The sequence below is a fragment of the Pinus tabuliformis genome, chromosome 7 (genome assembly GCF_031772625.1).
Source record: "Pinus tabuliformis cultivar Carrire ecotype Pingquan chromosome 7, CPIR1, whole genome shotgun sequence".
In the NCBI taxonomy this organism is placed as follows: Eukaryota; Viridiplantae; Streptophyta; class Pinopsida; order Pinales; family Pinaceae; genus Pinus; species Pinus tabuliformis.
In genome coordinates this window covers 83,753,296-83,767,830 of record NC_142293.1, presented here as the reverse complement: position 1 = coordinate 83,767,830, position 14,535 = coordinate 83,753,296, and the positions used below count along the sequence as shown (strand labels likewise).

Genomic DNA, 14,535 nt, shown 5'->3' with positions numbered 1-14,535 from the left:
CTTTTTATCCAGACTTAAATGACTTCTCACTAGTTTATTCATAAACATTCTTCCCTCTTGCCTCTAAATGAGTTGCCTCTACACAAAATTCATCTAGTTTTATAGGGTTAAACATGATTATTGTGTGTCTCAAGTAACTATGTAATCCTCCAATGTATTTGAAAAAAGTATCTTGAGAGGAAAAATCTATACCCAAAATCAGATCTCTTTTTCTAAATTCTTGAGTATAACTTTGCACATTTTGACCTTTAACTTGCCTAAAGGTTTTCTAACCCATGATAGATTTTTGCATGTATACTAATGGATAAAATTGCCTTCTTATTGCAACAACAAAATTATTCCAAGAGGATAAAACTTTTCCATGTTTCTTCATATCCTCTTGTGTTTTGGCTTCCCACCAAATAAGTGTTGCACCTTCCAATCTAAGAGAAGCAAGCTGGATTTTGGTCTCATCATCATTGATTCTTTGTATCCCGCGATGCACTTCAATCTGATGAATCCAATTATCTAATTTCTCAGCATCTACCTCTCCATCATACATAGGCAATTCAAACTTTATATCAAGCTTAAGCAAAGGAGTTTTACCATGTCTCTTTGGAGAATTTGGAGGTGTTTGTGAAAGGGTAGAAGAAGTAGAAGATGAGGATGGAGATGGAGGTGAAGGTGGTGGTTTGTCACCATTCCCTCCATTCCCCTTTGGAAGCTTGTCTCATTTTCCTCCCTCTCCTTTTGGAGGTTTTGAGCTCTCTCCATATAACCTTGAATTCATCTCTTCATAAAGAACCTTTACCATTTCATACATCTCAAAGAAAGATTTTCTAAAAGTTCTTTCATCTTCAAACATCCCTTTAGGACCTTCTTCATGTGCCATGACTATTGAAGCTTGAGGTGTGTTTTTTCTCCTTGAAACAATTTGAGATCTTGGCTCCACAATTTCTCCTTCTCCTCTTTTAAGCTTCAACCTTGTAAGCATCAGAAAAACACTTGCAAACAAAATCAAACCTTCACAATAACTTGATGCTTTGATACCAAAATGATCTGTTTTTGAAACTTGAAGGTGATATACAAATTGCAAGTGAAATTTTATGTATTTTGGGTAATGGATCAAGTTACTAAACACATAAACAAATTCTTTTAAAACTTAGTTAACAACCAAAATAGAGACAAAATACCATATCAGAAACACATAACAGCAAACATGATAAAGGAATTCACCCCTCTCTTAGGCTACATCTCCTGTTCGAGCTTCCAATGCAGGGTTTTTTTTCATTAAGTGATCAATTTTGTGTTTTCATGGCTTCACAATGCTCAGAATGCAAAAAAAAAATATCTCCAATGGATCCAAAACTATCAAAAACCCTAATATGGGTTCTTTTTGCACCTCATTTGGCCAAAAACTATGAAAGTTATGCTTGTTACAAGTTTTTCCCCAATTCCATAGCTAGTTATCCTACAATTCGACCCAAACCTGGAATTGGCACACAAACATTGCCTACAATCCCGCCTGATGGGCAAAATCGTTGAACAGTTAAATTGTCCATTAACCCCCCAGTTCCAAAAAAATGCGGTTGTATGGAGGCCACTGCCCAGGGGCTGGGGCTAACCGCCTGCCCCAGTCGACCGGGCCCCAAACACATGGCGTATGGTCTCATTAATGCGCCCATAGAACCGGAGGCTAGTGCTATATTCTCACGCGCCCAATTTTAAAAACTAGCCTACAATCATTTGAGGCCCATGTGGCCTGGGGCTGGCCCCCGCTCTGAGCGTTAAGGGTTGGCCCCCTTCATTAGCCTCTCTTTGTGGTTACATGTGTCTCATATGGCCCAAGGATGGCTCCCTAGGGGCTATCCCCCATCCAATCTCCGTCAACGGTTCTCTGCTCTGGTGTTTGTGGTAGGGTTATGACCATGGGGCTGGGGCTAAGCCTTGATCCACGGTCTCGCCCCTTGGTTCTGAGGGTGCAGGGACCAGGGCTAGGGCTTAGCCCCGACCAAACCCAAAACATGTGTTTGCGCTATGGTTTAAATATAAGCCAAGAACCATATGGTTAAGAAACTTCGGTGTGGTGCAATGGTAGGTGGTTGTGCTGCTCGATGCTTGGTCACTGGTTCAAATCCCATGGGCAGTTTGGCCCCTTAACAAAATTTTGACCTATCACTGGAGGCCATGTGGTAGCCTCCAATTGTCCCACGTGGCTCTCCCCCATTGGTCCACCAAAATACACAGTCAACCACCAATAATATTAAAATATAATTATGAGCCAATCAAAACTCAAGGAATTTCGACCAACATACACAGTCAACCACCAATAATATTAAAATATAATTATGAGCCAATCAAAACTCAAGGAATTTCGACCAACAAGATTGAGACCTAGGGCAAAAATCCATTGGCCAATAAAAATACAATCACCCTGCCTAGTCACATGCCTAGTCAGCATATGGATTGCTGATTGGGCATACCTGCAACCTAATTTTAAAATTTTCCCTGTTTAGGAATTCGATCAGAACGTGATATCGGGAGCATACAATATCGGTTTTAAACGATTCAAATTGCGTTGGATTCATATCATCGATATCTACACACTGGTACAAGTTTTGAGCACTTTCAATTTTGATCACTAAATTGATCACTTGGATCACTTGCTATCTATATTCAATTTCTACAAATTACATAGTGAGCTTTATTGGAATAACATTAAGCCTTATTTTAAAGTATATATATATATATATATATATATATATATATATACACACACACACACACACCCAATTTCAACTTTTAAGAAATAACCGAACATCTTTCTAGATATATTATCATTTGAGGGTATGGCCTTTGCTCTCATAGCATATTGAAATATTTTGTTTCTTTATTGCTTCCTAATATGAATTCTTCATCATAAAAATGATTGCTCAAAATAAACATATCTTGAATACTCGGTGCAAATTATTCTACATTCTTAAAGATTCTAACTTCATGTTCTTTGAGATTTTTTATAGAGGAGGAATGACCTGTTATAGAGTTTTGTGAACCCAACGTTTCGGACTACTAAGTGAGTCCATCATCAAGGGATGTGTCAATAGATACTCTGAAGATATTGAGATATTCTTGGAAATGTTGATAGAGTTGAAACTACATTTTTGGTCCTTACGTATAATCTAAAATTGTTTATAATTCTCTAAGAGGTAGTATTTTTAGTGGCGTTTCTTTGAATATATTTACGAGTAGACATTTGTGAGTAGTTACTATCAATATTGAAAGTCCACACTCTAGAAAAACATGAGTTATGATTTTTTTTCTTTTTTTGAACCAAAAAAATTCCTACTTTATATATATACATATATATATAGATATATATATTTATTTATTTGAATGTCGCAAAAGCTATGGTAACTGGGTAACTCAGTAATGCACTAATGTAAGGTAAATTATCATAATTATTCAATATAAACCACACCACATAAAACAAATAGATTGTTGTCTGTAATAAGGTAGACTTTCATTGCTACCAAATACCTCTAGGTATAAGATTATTAACTTGTTTTTTTTAATCTAAAGAACATAAACTCTTAGCCCATAAAAAGAAAGAAAACGGTTTAATTAAAACTAAAAGATGGTTTCAACAAGAATAATATTTGCAAATAAACCAATCTGTGAGACTAATTATTAAAAACTTTTATAAAAAAAATCATATATATATATATATATAAACAAACTTAGTTCTCAATACAATTTAATCTCATATTTAAAAATTAAAATAAATAAATATAAATTTAATTAAGTATTTACATTTTATCCTTTACTTTTACAATTATATATAACCTAATAATTGCACAAAAATCGAACACCTGAAACATAAAATTATAATCTTCATTTTTAAAAGTGAAAAATACAAAATAACATGTCGTGTTTACTATTACAATTACAAGAGGTGGAGATTGGAATTAAGAAGTTGAAAAGGAAAGGTAAAGGACTTGGTTGAGCTTCAAGCATAATATCTAAAATAGGGAATGAACACTCTTGCACCACACATCATGGAAATATTTAACAACATCATTCAGCAAGGATTCCCAAGGGACTCGAAAACTATCCTAGCAATACCCCTTTTTAAAAGTGGAGAGGTTAATAATCCTTCCAATTATAGAACCATTATGATCAATCCTTTGTTTACAAAGCTTTTCGCAGCATGGTAGAAAATAGAATCAGTAAGTGGGCAGAAGCAAAAGAAAAGAGGACAAGAGGACAAGCGGGTTTTAGGCCGAAGCATTCTATTGTGGATCATGGTATCACGTTGAGCCACATTGTTGAAAAGGTTTGGGAGGACAAAGAAGAAGTATTATGCTACTTTGTTGACTTGAAAAGGGCATTTGACACAGTTCCTAGAGATAAGTTATGCCGTAGAATGGAAGAACTTGAAATTCCTTTGCATTATAGAGTCGTTGTCCATAGACTTTATGAAGAAGTGAAAGTCAAAATTAGAACCTCAACGGGTATTTAAGAAAGCTTTAGAAGTGACATTGGAGTCAAGCAAGATTGCCCTCTATCTCCTATTCTTTTTGGCTTATATATTAATAAATTGGAAGAGTGAATAAATCTGCAAGGTGGAGATGGTGTTCGGTTGGGGGTGTTTGTGATAAAACTTCTTTTATATGCAGATGATCTTGTATTGATTTCTAAATTGTCCCATGGATTTCAAATGCACCTATATTCCCTTGAGCATTTTTGTAGGGAAGGGGGGATGCAAGTCAATACTAACAAGACCAAATTAATGATTTTCTCTAATAAAAGGAAGCATTCTTCTTTGAAGGCAACATTCTTGAAGAAGTAAATGAGTACAAGTACCTCGAGATTGATTTCAACAACAAACTTAATTGAGAGGACTGCAAAAATAAGAGAATTTTAGGAGGGTGGAAAGCATTATATTTTCTTCAAAACAGATGTAGAGAGTCAGAGTTATGGGATTGGAAAATGACTAAAACGCTTTTTGGATTCCTAGTTTGTCCAGTGATGCTATATGGGTGTGAATTGTGGGCTAGCAACACCCCCATCTCAAAATGGAAACAAATTGAGAAAATCTAAAAATGCTTGATCATGAGCAAGTTCAAAATAAAAAATTCAATATCTTATGAGATAATGTTGAGTGAAACAGGAGCAACTCCCATTGAAGTAATTGCTATGGTGCGGCTCATAAGATATCTAAAAAGAATTGAGCAAATGGGAGTAAGTAGATGGCCTAATGTTATCTTCAATGAAGGCATGAGTGAAAGAAATAAAACATGGATGAAACAAAACTACATGGATGCAAAAATGGAATATCTACCTCAATGCTTGTCCCACAAATAGCAAGAAGCTAAAGGATTTTGTTATGGAGAAGTTTCGTAAACGGGTATGGGGAAAAGAGTTGGGTAGAAAGAAGAAGTACTACATTGAGGAATTCAACCCTACGTGTGATCTACAACAAAAAGAGTTCATTGGAGCTAGCATTCCGTGGAGGGAAAAGGTTCTTATTGCTCAATTAAGAACCAACTCGCATCAACTTCGGTGTGAAACATGACAGTGGAAAAGGCCTAAAGAAGCTTGGGAAGAACGAGTGTGTACATTTTGCACGTCTGGGCAGTGGAATCGAAAAAACATTTCATTCTAGAATCTGATGCATTCAAAGACATTAGAGAAAGTGATGGGAATATACCAGCATCGGTTTCTTGGCATTGTCTTTTCAGTGAGGGGATTGTTGGAAAGTTGTGCCAGCTCATCATCAATTTAAACAAGAAAAAGATTGAATTTCAAAAAACGAAAAACAAGAAACTAATAGTCCCATAGACTATTTTTAATCTCATGGACATTAAAATATCATGTCATTTCATTTCATATATAACATGATAATTCCACAAAAATCGAACACCTGAAACATAAAATTCTAATCTTCACATTTAAAAGTGAAAAATACTAGTAACATGTGGTCTTTACTATTAATCCAGTGCAGTAAAAAACAATGATTTGGTATGTATGGTCAAAAAGATTTTTTTTCAAAAGAGTTTTGATTTTCAGCGTTGAGATGGTGGGAATTTAACATTTTATGAGTTTTCAATGCCAGGATTGTTCTAATGGGCTATTTTGCTCCAAGTAGTGGTTTATACACATTGACTATATCAGGAAAATCGATCCTTGCGCATCTGGCTACCTTGCATCCCAATAAATGTTATGTTGTTCATGCAAGGAGATCCAACACCACGTGTCAATCAATCTTCTCTCTCACCTTTTCCGATCTTCTTATCCAATTTATTTTCTGCAGCTCAAGCCTAAGCCTATCCATGATGTTTTTGCAGGGGAGAACCATCCTTCTGAGCTTCATTTTCTTCTTAAAATAAGTTCCAGGAAAGCATGTAAAGCAGAGGGTAGGTAAATAAAATCAGTTGTTATTACGTTGGGTTGCGGGTGAAAAGCTCACAAGAATATTACAGAGAGTTTATAAGTACTGAAAGCCGCTGAAGAATGAAGAGTGACAAGGAGGTTGGCAATGGGAATGGGGGAGATGAGCACATTAAGAGACCATGGTCTCCTGAAAATGATATCGTTATGAGTCGGCTTGTGAATAAATTTGGAGCCAGAAATTGGAGCTTGATTGCCATAGGCATTCCTAGTCGATCTGGAAAATCATGCTGCCTTCGCTGGTGTAATCAGCTGAACCCGGGGGTTAAACGCAAGTTTTTCACTGGTAACTTTCAATCCTCCATTGTTTCTATAATCTTTTTGAATCCTAACTATGGACTTTACAGTTGGGTTTCTTATAATTGAGTTTTAAATCTCCTTATTTAATCCATTGGTCGGTAATTTTAATTCACCTCATTGATTTTTGTTGTTTCCTGTTGTATTCTATGTCGAATCTCATCTTTCTTTGAAATGCATTTTCATTTTTCTTGTTTGATAAATTGTTTCTTCTTTATTCAGCTTACAATATCATCTGTTCATATTGTACGCTTTGGTTCGTAATGTTCGATAGCTCAAAGTATTGGTTTTATATGGTATTTGTTAGCTTTGACGGAGGTGCCTCAGAATGAGGGCTTAGATGCTTCCATGAGAAAATAAAGAGGCGTAGGCAAGGTAGTTGTCATGGAGGTCTCACAAGGCTCACTAAGCCTCGGAACGAGGGCTCATACGCTTCGATGCAGACATGCTAACCTTGAGTTACGAAATTTTTGTAGAAGAACCAGAGAAACGATGCCATTGGGGTCCATGAGTAGGCCTTCCTCCAACGCTAGCGGAAGAAGATTGCAGAAGCAAGGGGACATGGCACTCGCAACTACAATCACGTTCCCACCCCCAATGAAATTGACGAAATCTTCGCCGGTGCAGAGCAGCAAGAAGAAAGACTAAATATTCGTGTGGGTCAGCTCTTCATTAATTGATTGACGAAACCTGACAAATTATCTTATTGATTGATCAACCAAACCTGACAAAATTGACAAAAATAAACGTCATCTGAATTTGTACATGGGCGGACGATGAATCCTCCACATTGTGAAAGAAGAACCTCACAATAAAAACGCCTTCGGCTTAATGAATTTAAGGGATTGAATATGTTTTTACTCTTTGATAATTTTATTTTAAATATGTTTTTTATTATTTTAATTTAATTATTAAAAAAATTAGTAGATGGTATCGATTTAATTTCTATGGAAGATGTTGAAATATTTATAATAGTATTTAAAGGTTAAAGGTTAAGATTTTTTTTCCAAGGAAATTTCATTAATAGATAAGAAAATTATATGTTTTTTTCCTAAGGAAAAAGCGTAATTTTCATTAAGAGATTAAGAAAATTACATGTTGTATGCTAACATATGAGTAATGCTTTCTCTACTATCTAGAAGAGTGTCAGTGCAAATGTCATGAACACAGTTTTTATATTTACATATCATCCTTCATTAAACTTGAAGGGTCAAAAAATAATATAGGTTTGTATACTTTAAAATAACAGCTGCAATGTAAACAAAAACTAAACAACAAACAAAAATGCAAAATAGGATGATTACATGGATCAGTCCTGAGGTTGTCTTGCCCCTTCGATGAAAGGCCTGTGGTAGATCTGGAAAAAGGCCCTGTCCCTGTACTCCTAAATCAACCAGTGTCCTCTGGTTAGCTGCACAACCTCTTTGGAAAGAAGATCAACGACTTCATTCATTTCCCTGTAGATATGAGAGCAGACAAATGACTCAAACTGAGATTTTAAGAATATAGCATCCTCCACCAAGTCTCTGAGTGTGTACAAGTGACAGTTATAGTTCCCATTTATGCAATTTATGATGAGTTGTGAGTCCCCAAAAATATGAATTCAGTGGCATTGTTGTTCTCTGGCAAAAAGGAGGAGATGTCTAAGGTTGTTTAGTTCCACATAATTGTTTGTGCCTCTCCCTAGTCCCACTTTTATTTTGAAGAAAACTGAGTTAGAAAGATGAAGGACTGATGAGCCCCAAATTTTGTAACATTTTGGGCTCATTTGGCCTAACTACCTTTGCTCAATCCTTCATTTTTCATAACTTATGCATCATTTTTTAGTATGTTTATGTCATTTGTACGAATAAGGGCAGTCACTATTCCTAGGTGGCTAACACGTGCTCATTTCAGGTTTTTTGACACATGATTGGAACAAAACCGAGTAGATAAGGGCCAGGAGACAGCCAAGATGGGGTTGAGGATTCGTAGGAGGGTTGTCCACAGCATTAAATGGCCTTCCTCGGGATCTTCACCCCCAACTCCGAGCTCCAACAGCCACCACAACCAGATCTAGAAGGTAGCCAAACGGATTTTGAGGAAGCAGCTGTTCACTCCTAGTTTGGTCAGCCAAGTCCCACTGATTTAGGAGGCCAGCTTGGGGCCTCGTGATGTATAAATGATAAGGCTTTAGCCTTCGAAAAGGACTTTTGAAACATTGTTGCACATTCTGCACTACGAGCTGCTAGCTTGGTTTTGCTCTTTTGTAGCCATCATTGGCATACTTTTTGACTTATGATTATTATTTTTTAATGGGAAGCAGTCAGATTTGATCTCAGTTCTGAGTTTTTAAAAGGAGCCATAGCTCTCGGGGTTGGGCCCAACCTGAGAGCCTAAGGCCTCCTTCTTCTGTATTGTTATCTTTTCTTTCAGCATTATGGTTCTCTTTACATGCATTTGAAACGCAGTTTGTTGAGTTAGATTTCGTGGTATGGTTAAGTAGGTTATTGTTAGAAGATAGAGTTGCTCTAGATGTTAGAATACAGTAAAGAGATTAGAATTGATAAAAGTTCCAGAAAAGGGTTGCCTGCACTCTCATTTTCACCTCTCTCTAGGGGTTGGAATTGCAGACAGTGCTACCCACCAAAAAACATTAGTTTGCGTACTCATGCAATCTTTGGTGCAATATTTCCATTTGTAGAAGTTATCCATGCGCTCAGACCTCTTGGAATGTTTCTTTACTTCAGTACCATGCATGATTCTCTTTAGAAATAACGTTGCTGTTCATTGGTTTCATTAAACAGTTAGAATAGGTTAGTAATATTTTGGTTATGTGCAGGACGTGGATGATTTGGTTTAGTTTACATTGTGCAGTGCAACTCCATCCCTCTCTCGTCCCTCTAAGATTCGCCCAGGCCAACTGCTCATCTCCAAATTAGACCCCTTGTCTCTCAATTACTCTACTGCCCACGACATCCTACCTCTCTTCTCGGCCTTCCACTCCCTCTACCCTCTTTAAGACAAACTAGTTTTCCACATCCTCTCATCACCTCATCTCCCTGTCACTAAGTCATTACAAACCCCTCTCCTATCTCCCTATCCATCCATGCAGCCTTTTCCACTCACCCATCATCCAAAATCCAATCGTAGAACATCCTGTAGGAATTACTGAACATCCTGTAGAAATTCTGAAACATCCTGTAGAACCCCTGCAGACTTCCTGTAGAAGCTCATAAACTCGGTTTTTGGCAGCCAAACTTTGTGAAACTCTCTGGAAGGGTGTTAGGAACCCCTTAGACCCTCTCTGAACCTTCCCAACCTTTTCCAAGCCCTTCTCCTCCTTGATCCACCTCTGCACAGTAAAAAGCTAGTTAAAAGCACATGCATGATAATTCTAATAACTGAAACAAAAATACAAAAAAATGTTTTCTTCAGATAGAGGTAGTCTAGACACATGCATTTTACCTTCATAGAAGTAATGGCATCTCTTTCAGTAGTTTGCATTCCCATCTCTGCATCAGTAAGACTAGCTGGTAGAATTAGGGTTTGCTAGGGTTTGCGTTTCTTGTTGGCTTTCAGTTCCTTTCTGCAAATAGATTAGCTTCCTTTGAGTTAGCTTTCGTCCATCAGTTAAAAAGCTTCTTCTAAGAGCTCATAGAAGTTGGCTTGAGCCCCTAGCGGACTTGTGCCAGCTGACCAAGTGACAGCTGCGGCAAGCGCTAGTACTTGTGCATACAACACCATTGCTTCCAAGTTTGTTATGAACTACCGGGTTGATAAAACTAAAGAAGGAAGCTCCAGGAGTTGTAGCATTATTGCTACAATACTGGAGCCCACCATCTTTTTGGCGCCGTTGCTGGGGAAGCGTCAGAGTATTAGTGATTGTTGCTTTTCTTCTATTTTCCTACTCTCGCCTTCTGCTAAGTAGTTTATTTCATTTCCATTCTGCAAAAGTAGCATAGACATTTCCTGCTTTCATAGATTAACATTTCAATTCCGCAATTTCATTTTTGCAAGCGTAGATTAGCATTTCAATTCCGCAAGCGTAGCCTAGCATTTCATTCCTGCAATTTCATTTGAGCAAAATAGATTAGTTCTTTTATGCTTTCATTTCAATTCCGCATTCCCATTTCAGTAAGATAGTTAGTTGCAGTTCAATTTGTTTTAGTTTTGCAGGTACCAGAACAAACAAAAGCAATCAAAAGTTTTTTCATTTCATGCCTCGTAGAAATCGAGATAAAACAGGCAAATTCTTACCCAACACCCCCACCACATCACTGAGTCACCCTTCTCTCTTCTTTGGTGACAGTGATCCAGAAGAACCTATAGGCGAACCTCCTGAGATATATGAAGATCCTATAGCAGAAGAAGAGTTAGAGAACACTCCATCTGAAGCTATGGCTGACAATAGGGGAGAAGATGAGAGAATTGAAGGTGCCTTCCCCATCCGAGAGACCAATGGAGACATGAAAATGAAGAACATCAGCCCCTCCGCTTTACCTCACTTCCATGGACTGACTACTGAAGACCCTCATACCTTCTTGTTTGAGTTTGCCGTCCTTTTTCGAACCTATGACTATACCGAAGATGAGCAAAAACTAAAACTCTTCCCCTCTACCCTTAAGGATGCAGCATTACGCTGGTTCATGGGCTTACCTGGGAACAGTATCACCACTTGGGCCCAGATGCAGCAAGCTTTCAATACCAAATACCGGGACTACTGTAGGTCCAAGGAAGCCAAGGGAGAAATCTTTCGGATGACCATGGGGAATGATGAGTCCTTAGAATATTACGAGGAAAGGTTCCAACTTAGCTATAAACGGGCCAGGTGCACACTTGACCCTGAATCCCTCAAGTTGGTCCTGCTCGGAGGAGTCCCTGAAGACCTCTTAGATACCCTTCACATGCTAGTTGGAGGAGATATTTACCAACTACCTTATGAGGACATAAAGACTGTGTTTAGAAACCACTCTAGGGCAGCCCGGAAAAGAGGTAGAGGAAACCTCCTCTCAGCTGGTATTCCTTTCTCCAAAAATGAGTTTGCAAATCAATTAGAGGACCTCAAGAGTGAGGTGAGACAGACCATCGCCATGCAACTTGATACATTCTGAATCCAGCAGAAGAAAGAGGAAGCTGAGAGGGCTTTGGCTATCTTCTGCCCTAGGTGTACAAGGAAACACCTTAAGAACGAGTGCCCATTACATTCGGTTGAGGTATGTTTTGTTTGTGAGGAGGACCACCCCACAAACCAATGTCCAACCTTACCTGGGCTTAAAGCCATGTATCAAGGGACAGAAGCACCCGCTGAACCTCTCTATTTCCTCAACCAAAGGAGGCCACATGGACCTAGACCTTACCAACAGGGGATGCAAGGGACACCCCAAGCTTATTACAGCCCCAACCAATCTGCTCCTATGCCTTCCTGGGGTCCCCCTGCTCATCCTTCCTGGTCTATACCTCCTCCATGGTCTTACCCGCCTCAGTACCATACTCAGCCCACTACTCATTCGTTTCACTCACATGCCCAGCCACAGCCTCAGTGGAATGCACCTCAATCGGGGTGGAGGCCCCAGTACAATACTCCTCCCGCCATTTTGCCTCCACCACCAGCTCAACCACAACCATTACCTCCTGCTCCTCCAAGGCAACCCCAAATGCCTGCTCAACCGAACCCGAACCCCAACAACCGACAGGCCCAGCAGGTATATATTGGGGAAACATCATGCCCTACCTATGCTGTGGAGATCCAGGAGATCAACCTGCGATCTGGAAAGACTCTTCCGGATCGCCAACCTCCTCCCCCGGAGGACGAGGAAGATAAACAGGAAAGTGAACCAAAGGCCATTCCACCCTTTCCTGAGAGACTAACGGCCACCACACAACCCAACCCAGAGGAGGATGAGCTTCTGGGAGAACTCAAACAGTTGTGTGTGAGAATACCACTTCTCCAAGCCATCAAAGATGTACTGATATACAACAAACTGGTTAAGGAAAAGTGTTTCAGACACCCAGGCAGGCGAAAAAGAGATGCTTCAACCATCAATGTCATAGGACAACTGTCTGATCTTATGTTGGGGCAGGCCATCTGCCCAAAGTATCTGGATCCTGGGAGTCCTGTAGTTGATGTCCACATCAATGGCACCATCATACCTCACACATTGATTGATCTGGGGGCTGCCATTAATGTGATGACCAGGGATACCATGCTCAAACTCAACCTTCAGGGTTCCTTGAGAAAGACCTCGACAGTCCTGCAACTAGCAGATCGCTCCACCGTGACTCCCGAAGGGATTGTAGAGGATGTCTTGGTCTCTGTTGACTCTTGGGAGTACCCTGCAGACTTCTTGGTTCTGCAACCAAAGGCAAAGCTTACTGGATACCCTCTTATTTTGGGAAGGCCCTGGTTAGCCACTGCAGATGCTTACATAAGCTGCCGTGCAGGAAACATGACCATAAAAAATGGTCCTATGTCCAAGCAGCTAGTCCTGTACCCTCCTGCCCAACCCCTATTAGAGCATGACTTACCACTTTGGTTGGAGGAAGGAGAAGAGGATGAGGTGTACTCAGCACCTTTGTGCACCCTAGACACCACTAGGGGAGGCCCCCCAACCGAGGATGATTTGATTGAGACCTTGATCCAGAATCCACCTCCCAGTGCATTGTCCTTAGAGGAATTGGTGGAGGATGCCCAAGCCAGCACCTTAGTGGACCTTTGTGTGACCAACCCTGTCGCTCCCAGAGTCAAAAATGTGGAGTTCGGCCCTGAGAGAACGTTAAAGATCAGCTCCTCCCTATCTCCTTCCCAGGAAAAGGAGCTGTGTAATCTGTTGGCCAGTCATCTAGATGCTTTTGCTTGGAGCTATAAGGAGATGAAAGGAGTCCATCCTTCGGTCTGTACCCATCACATCTACATCAAAGAAGATTGTAAACCGGTTAGGCAACCCCAAAGGAGAATGAATCCAGCCCTTAAGGACATCGTCAAGGAGGAATTGCAAAAACTGTTGGATGCCGGATTCATTTACCCCATCTCGAATAGCGAATGGGTGTCCCCTCTGGTGTTGGTTCCCAAGAAAAACGGGAAGTGGAGAATCTGTGTGGACTACCGAGAACTGAACAAGGCCACCAAGAAAGACCATTTTCCTCTACCCTTCATAGATCAAGTGTTGGATGGACTGGCAGGAAAGAAGTTTTTCTCTTTCCTAGATGGGTTTAGCGGGTATAACCAGATCCAAATCAGCCCGGAAGACTAAGATAAGACCACCTTCACTTGTCCTTGGGGTACCTTTGCTTACCGAGTTCTTCCCTTTGGACTATGCAATGCTCCTGCCACCTTCCAGAGAGCCGTCTTGAGCATCTTTTCTGAGCTGGTCCATGATTCGGTGGAAATCTATATGGATGACTTCACTCCTTATGGGTCCAACTTCCAGGAAGCATTGTCCAATCTGGGAAAAGTCCTAACCAAGTGCATTGAGATGAACCTGTCCCTTAGTCCTGAAAAGTGTGAATTCTTGATGACTGAAGGGACCGTGCTAGGCCATACCATTTCTTGCCAAGGGTTACAGGTGGATCCTAACAAAATTGCTCTCATCAAGAAGGTTCCACCTCCTCAGAAGGTAAGAGATGTCGAAGTTTCTTAGGTTTAGCAGGGTATTATAGGAGATTCATTAAAGACTTCAGCAAGCTAGCCTCGCCATTGTTTAGCCTCTTGGCAAAAGATGTTGAGTTTAAATGGATTTGACGATTGTCAGAAGGCTCTGAATGAATTAAAGGACAAGTTGGTGTCTGCCCCAATCTTGAGAGGTCCAAACTGGGCCCTACCTTTCCACA

The 14,535-nt window shown here is 39.8% G+C and overlaps 1 protein-coding gene across 4 annotated transcripts in view; it reads left to right on the top strand.

The window, feature by feature from the left end:
* The first annotated feature begins 6,122 nt into the window (after window positions 1–6,122).
* LOC149245364 (transcription factor MYB1-like) overlaps window positions 6,123–14,535 on the top strand; it is a 35,061-nt gene continuing 26,648 nt past the window's right edge. Inside the window, exons 1-2 of one of the 4 annotated variants that reach the window (XM_089455573.1) lie at window positions 6,123–6,715; window positions 6,949–7,533. In XM_089455573.1, the coding sequence (XP_089311699.1) occupies window positions 6,493–6,715; window positions 6,949–7,058 (333 nt within the window). In that variant the 5' untranslated portion in view covers window positions 6,123–6,492 and the 3' untranslated portion in view covers window positions 7,059–7,533. Of the gene's footprint in view, window positions 6,716–6,948; window positions 7,534–14,535 lie in introns of those variants that run through there. The other 3 variants (XM_089455575.1, XM_089455576.1, XM_089455574.1) reach the window with 3 other exon arrangements.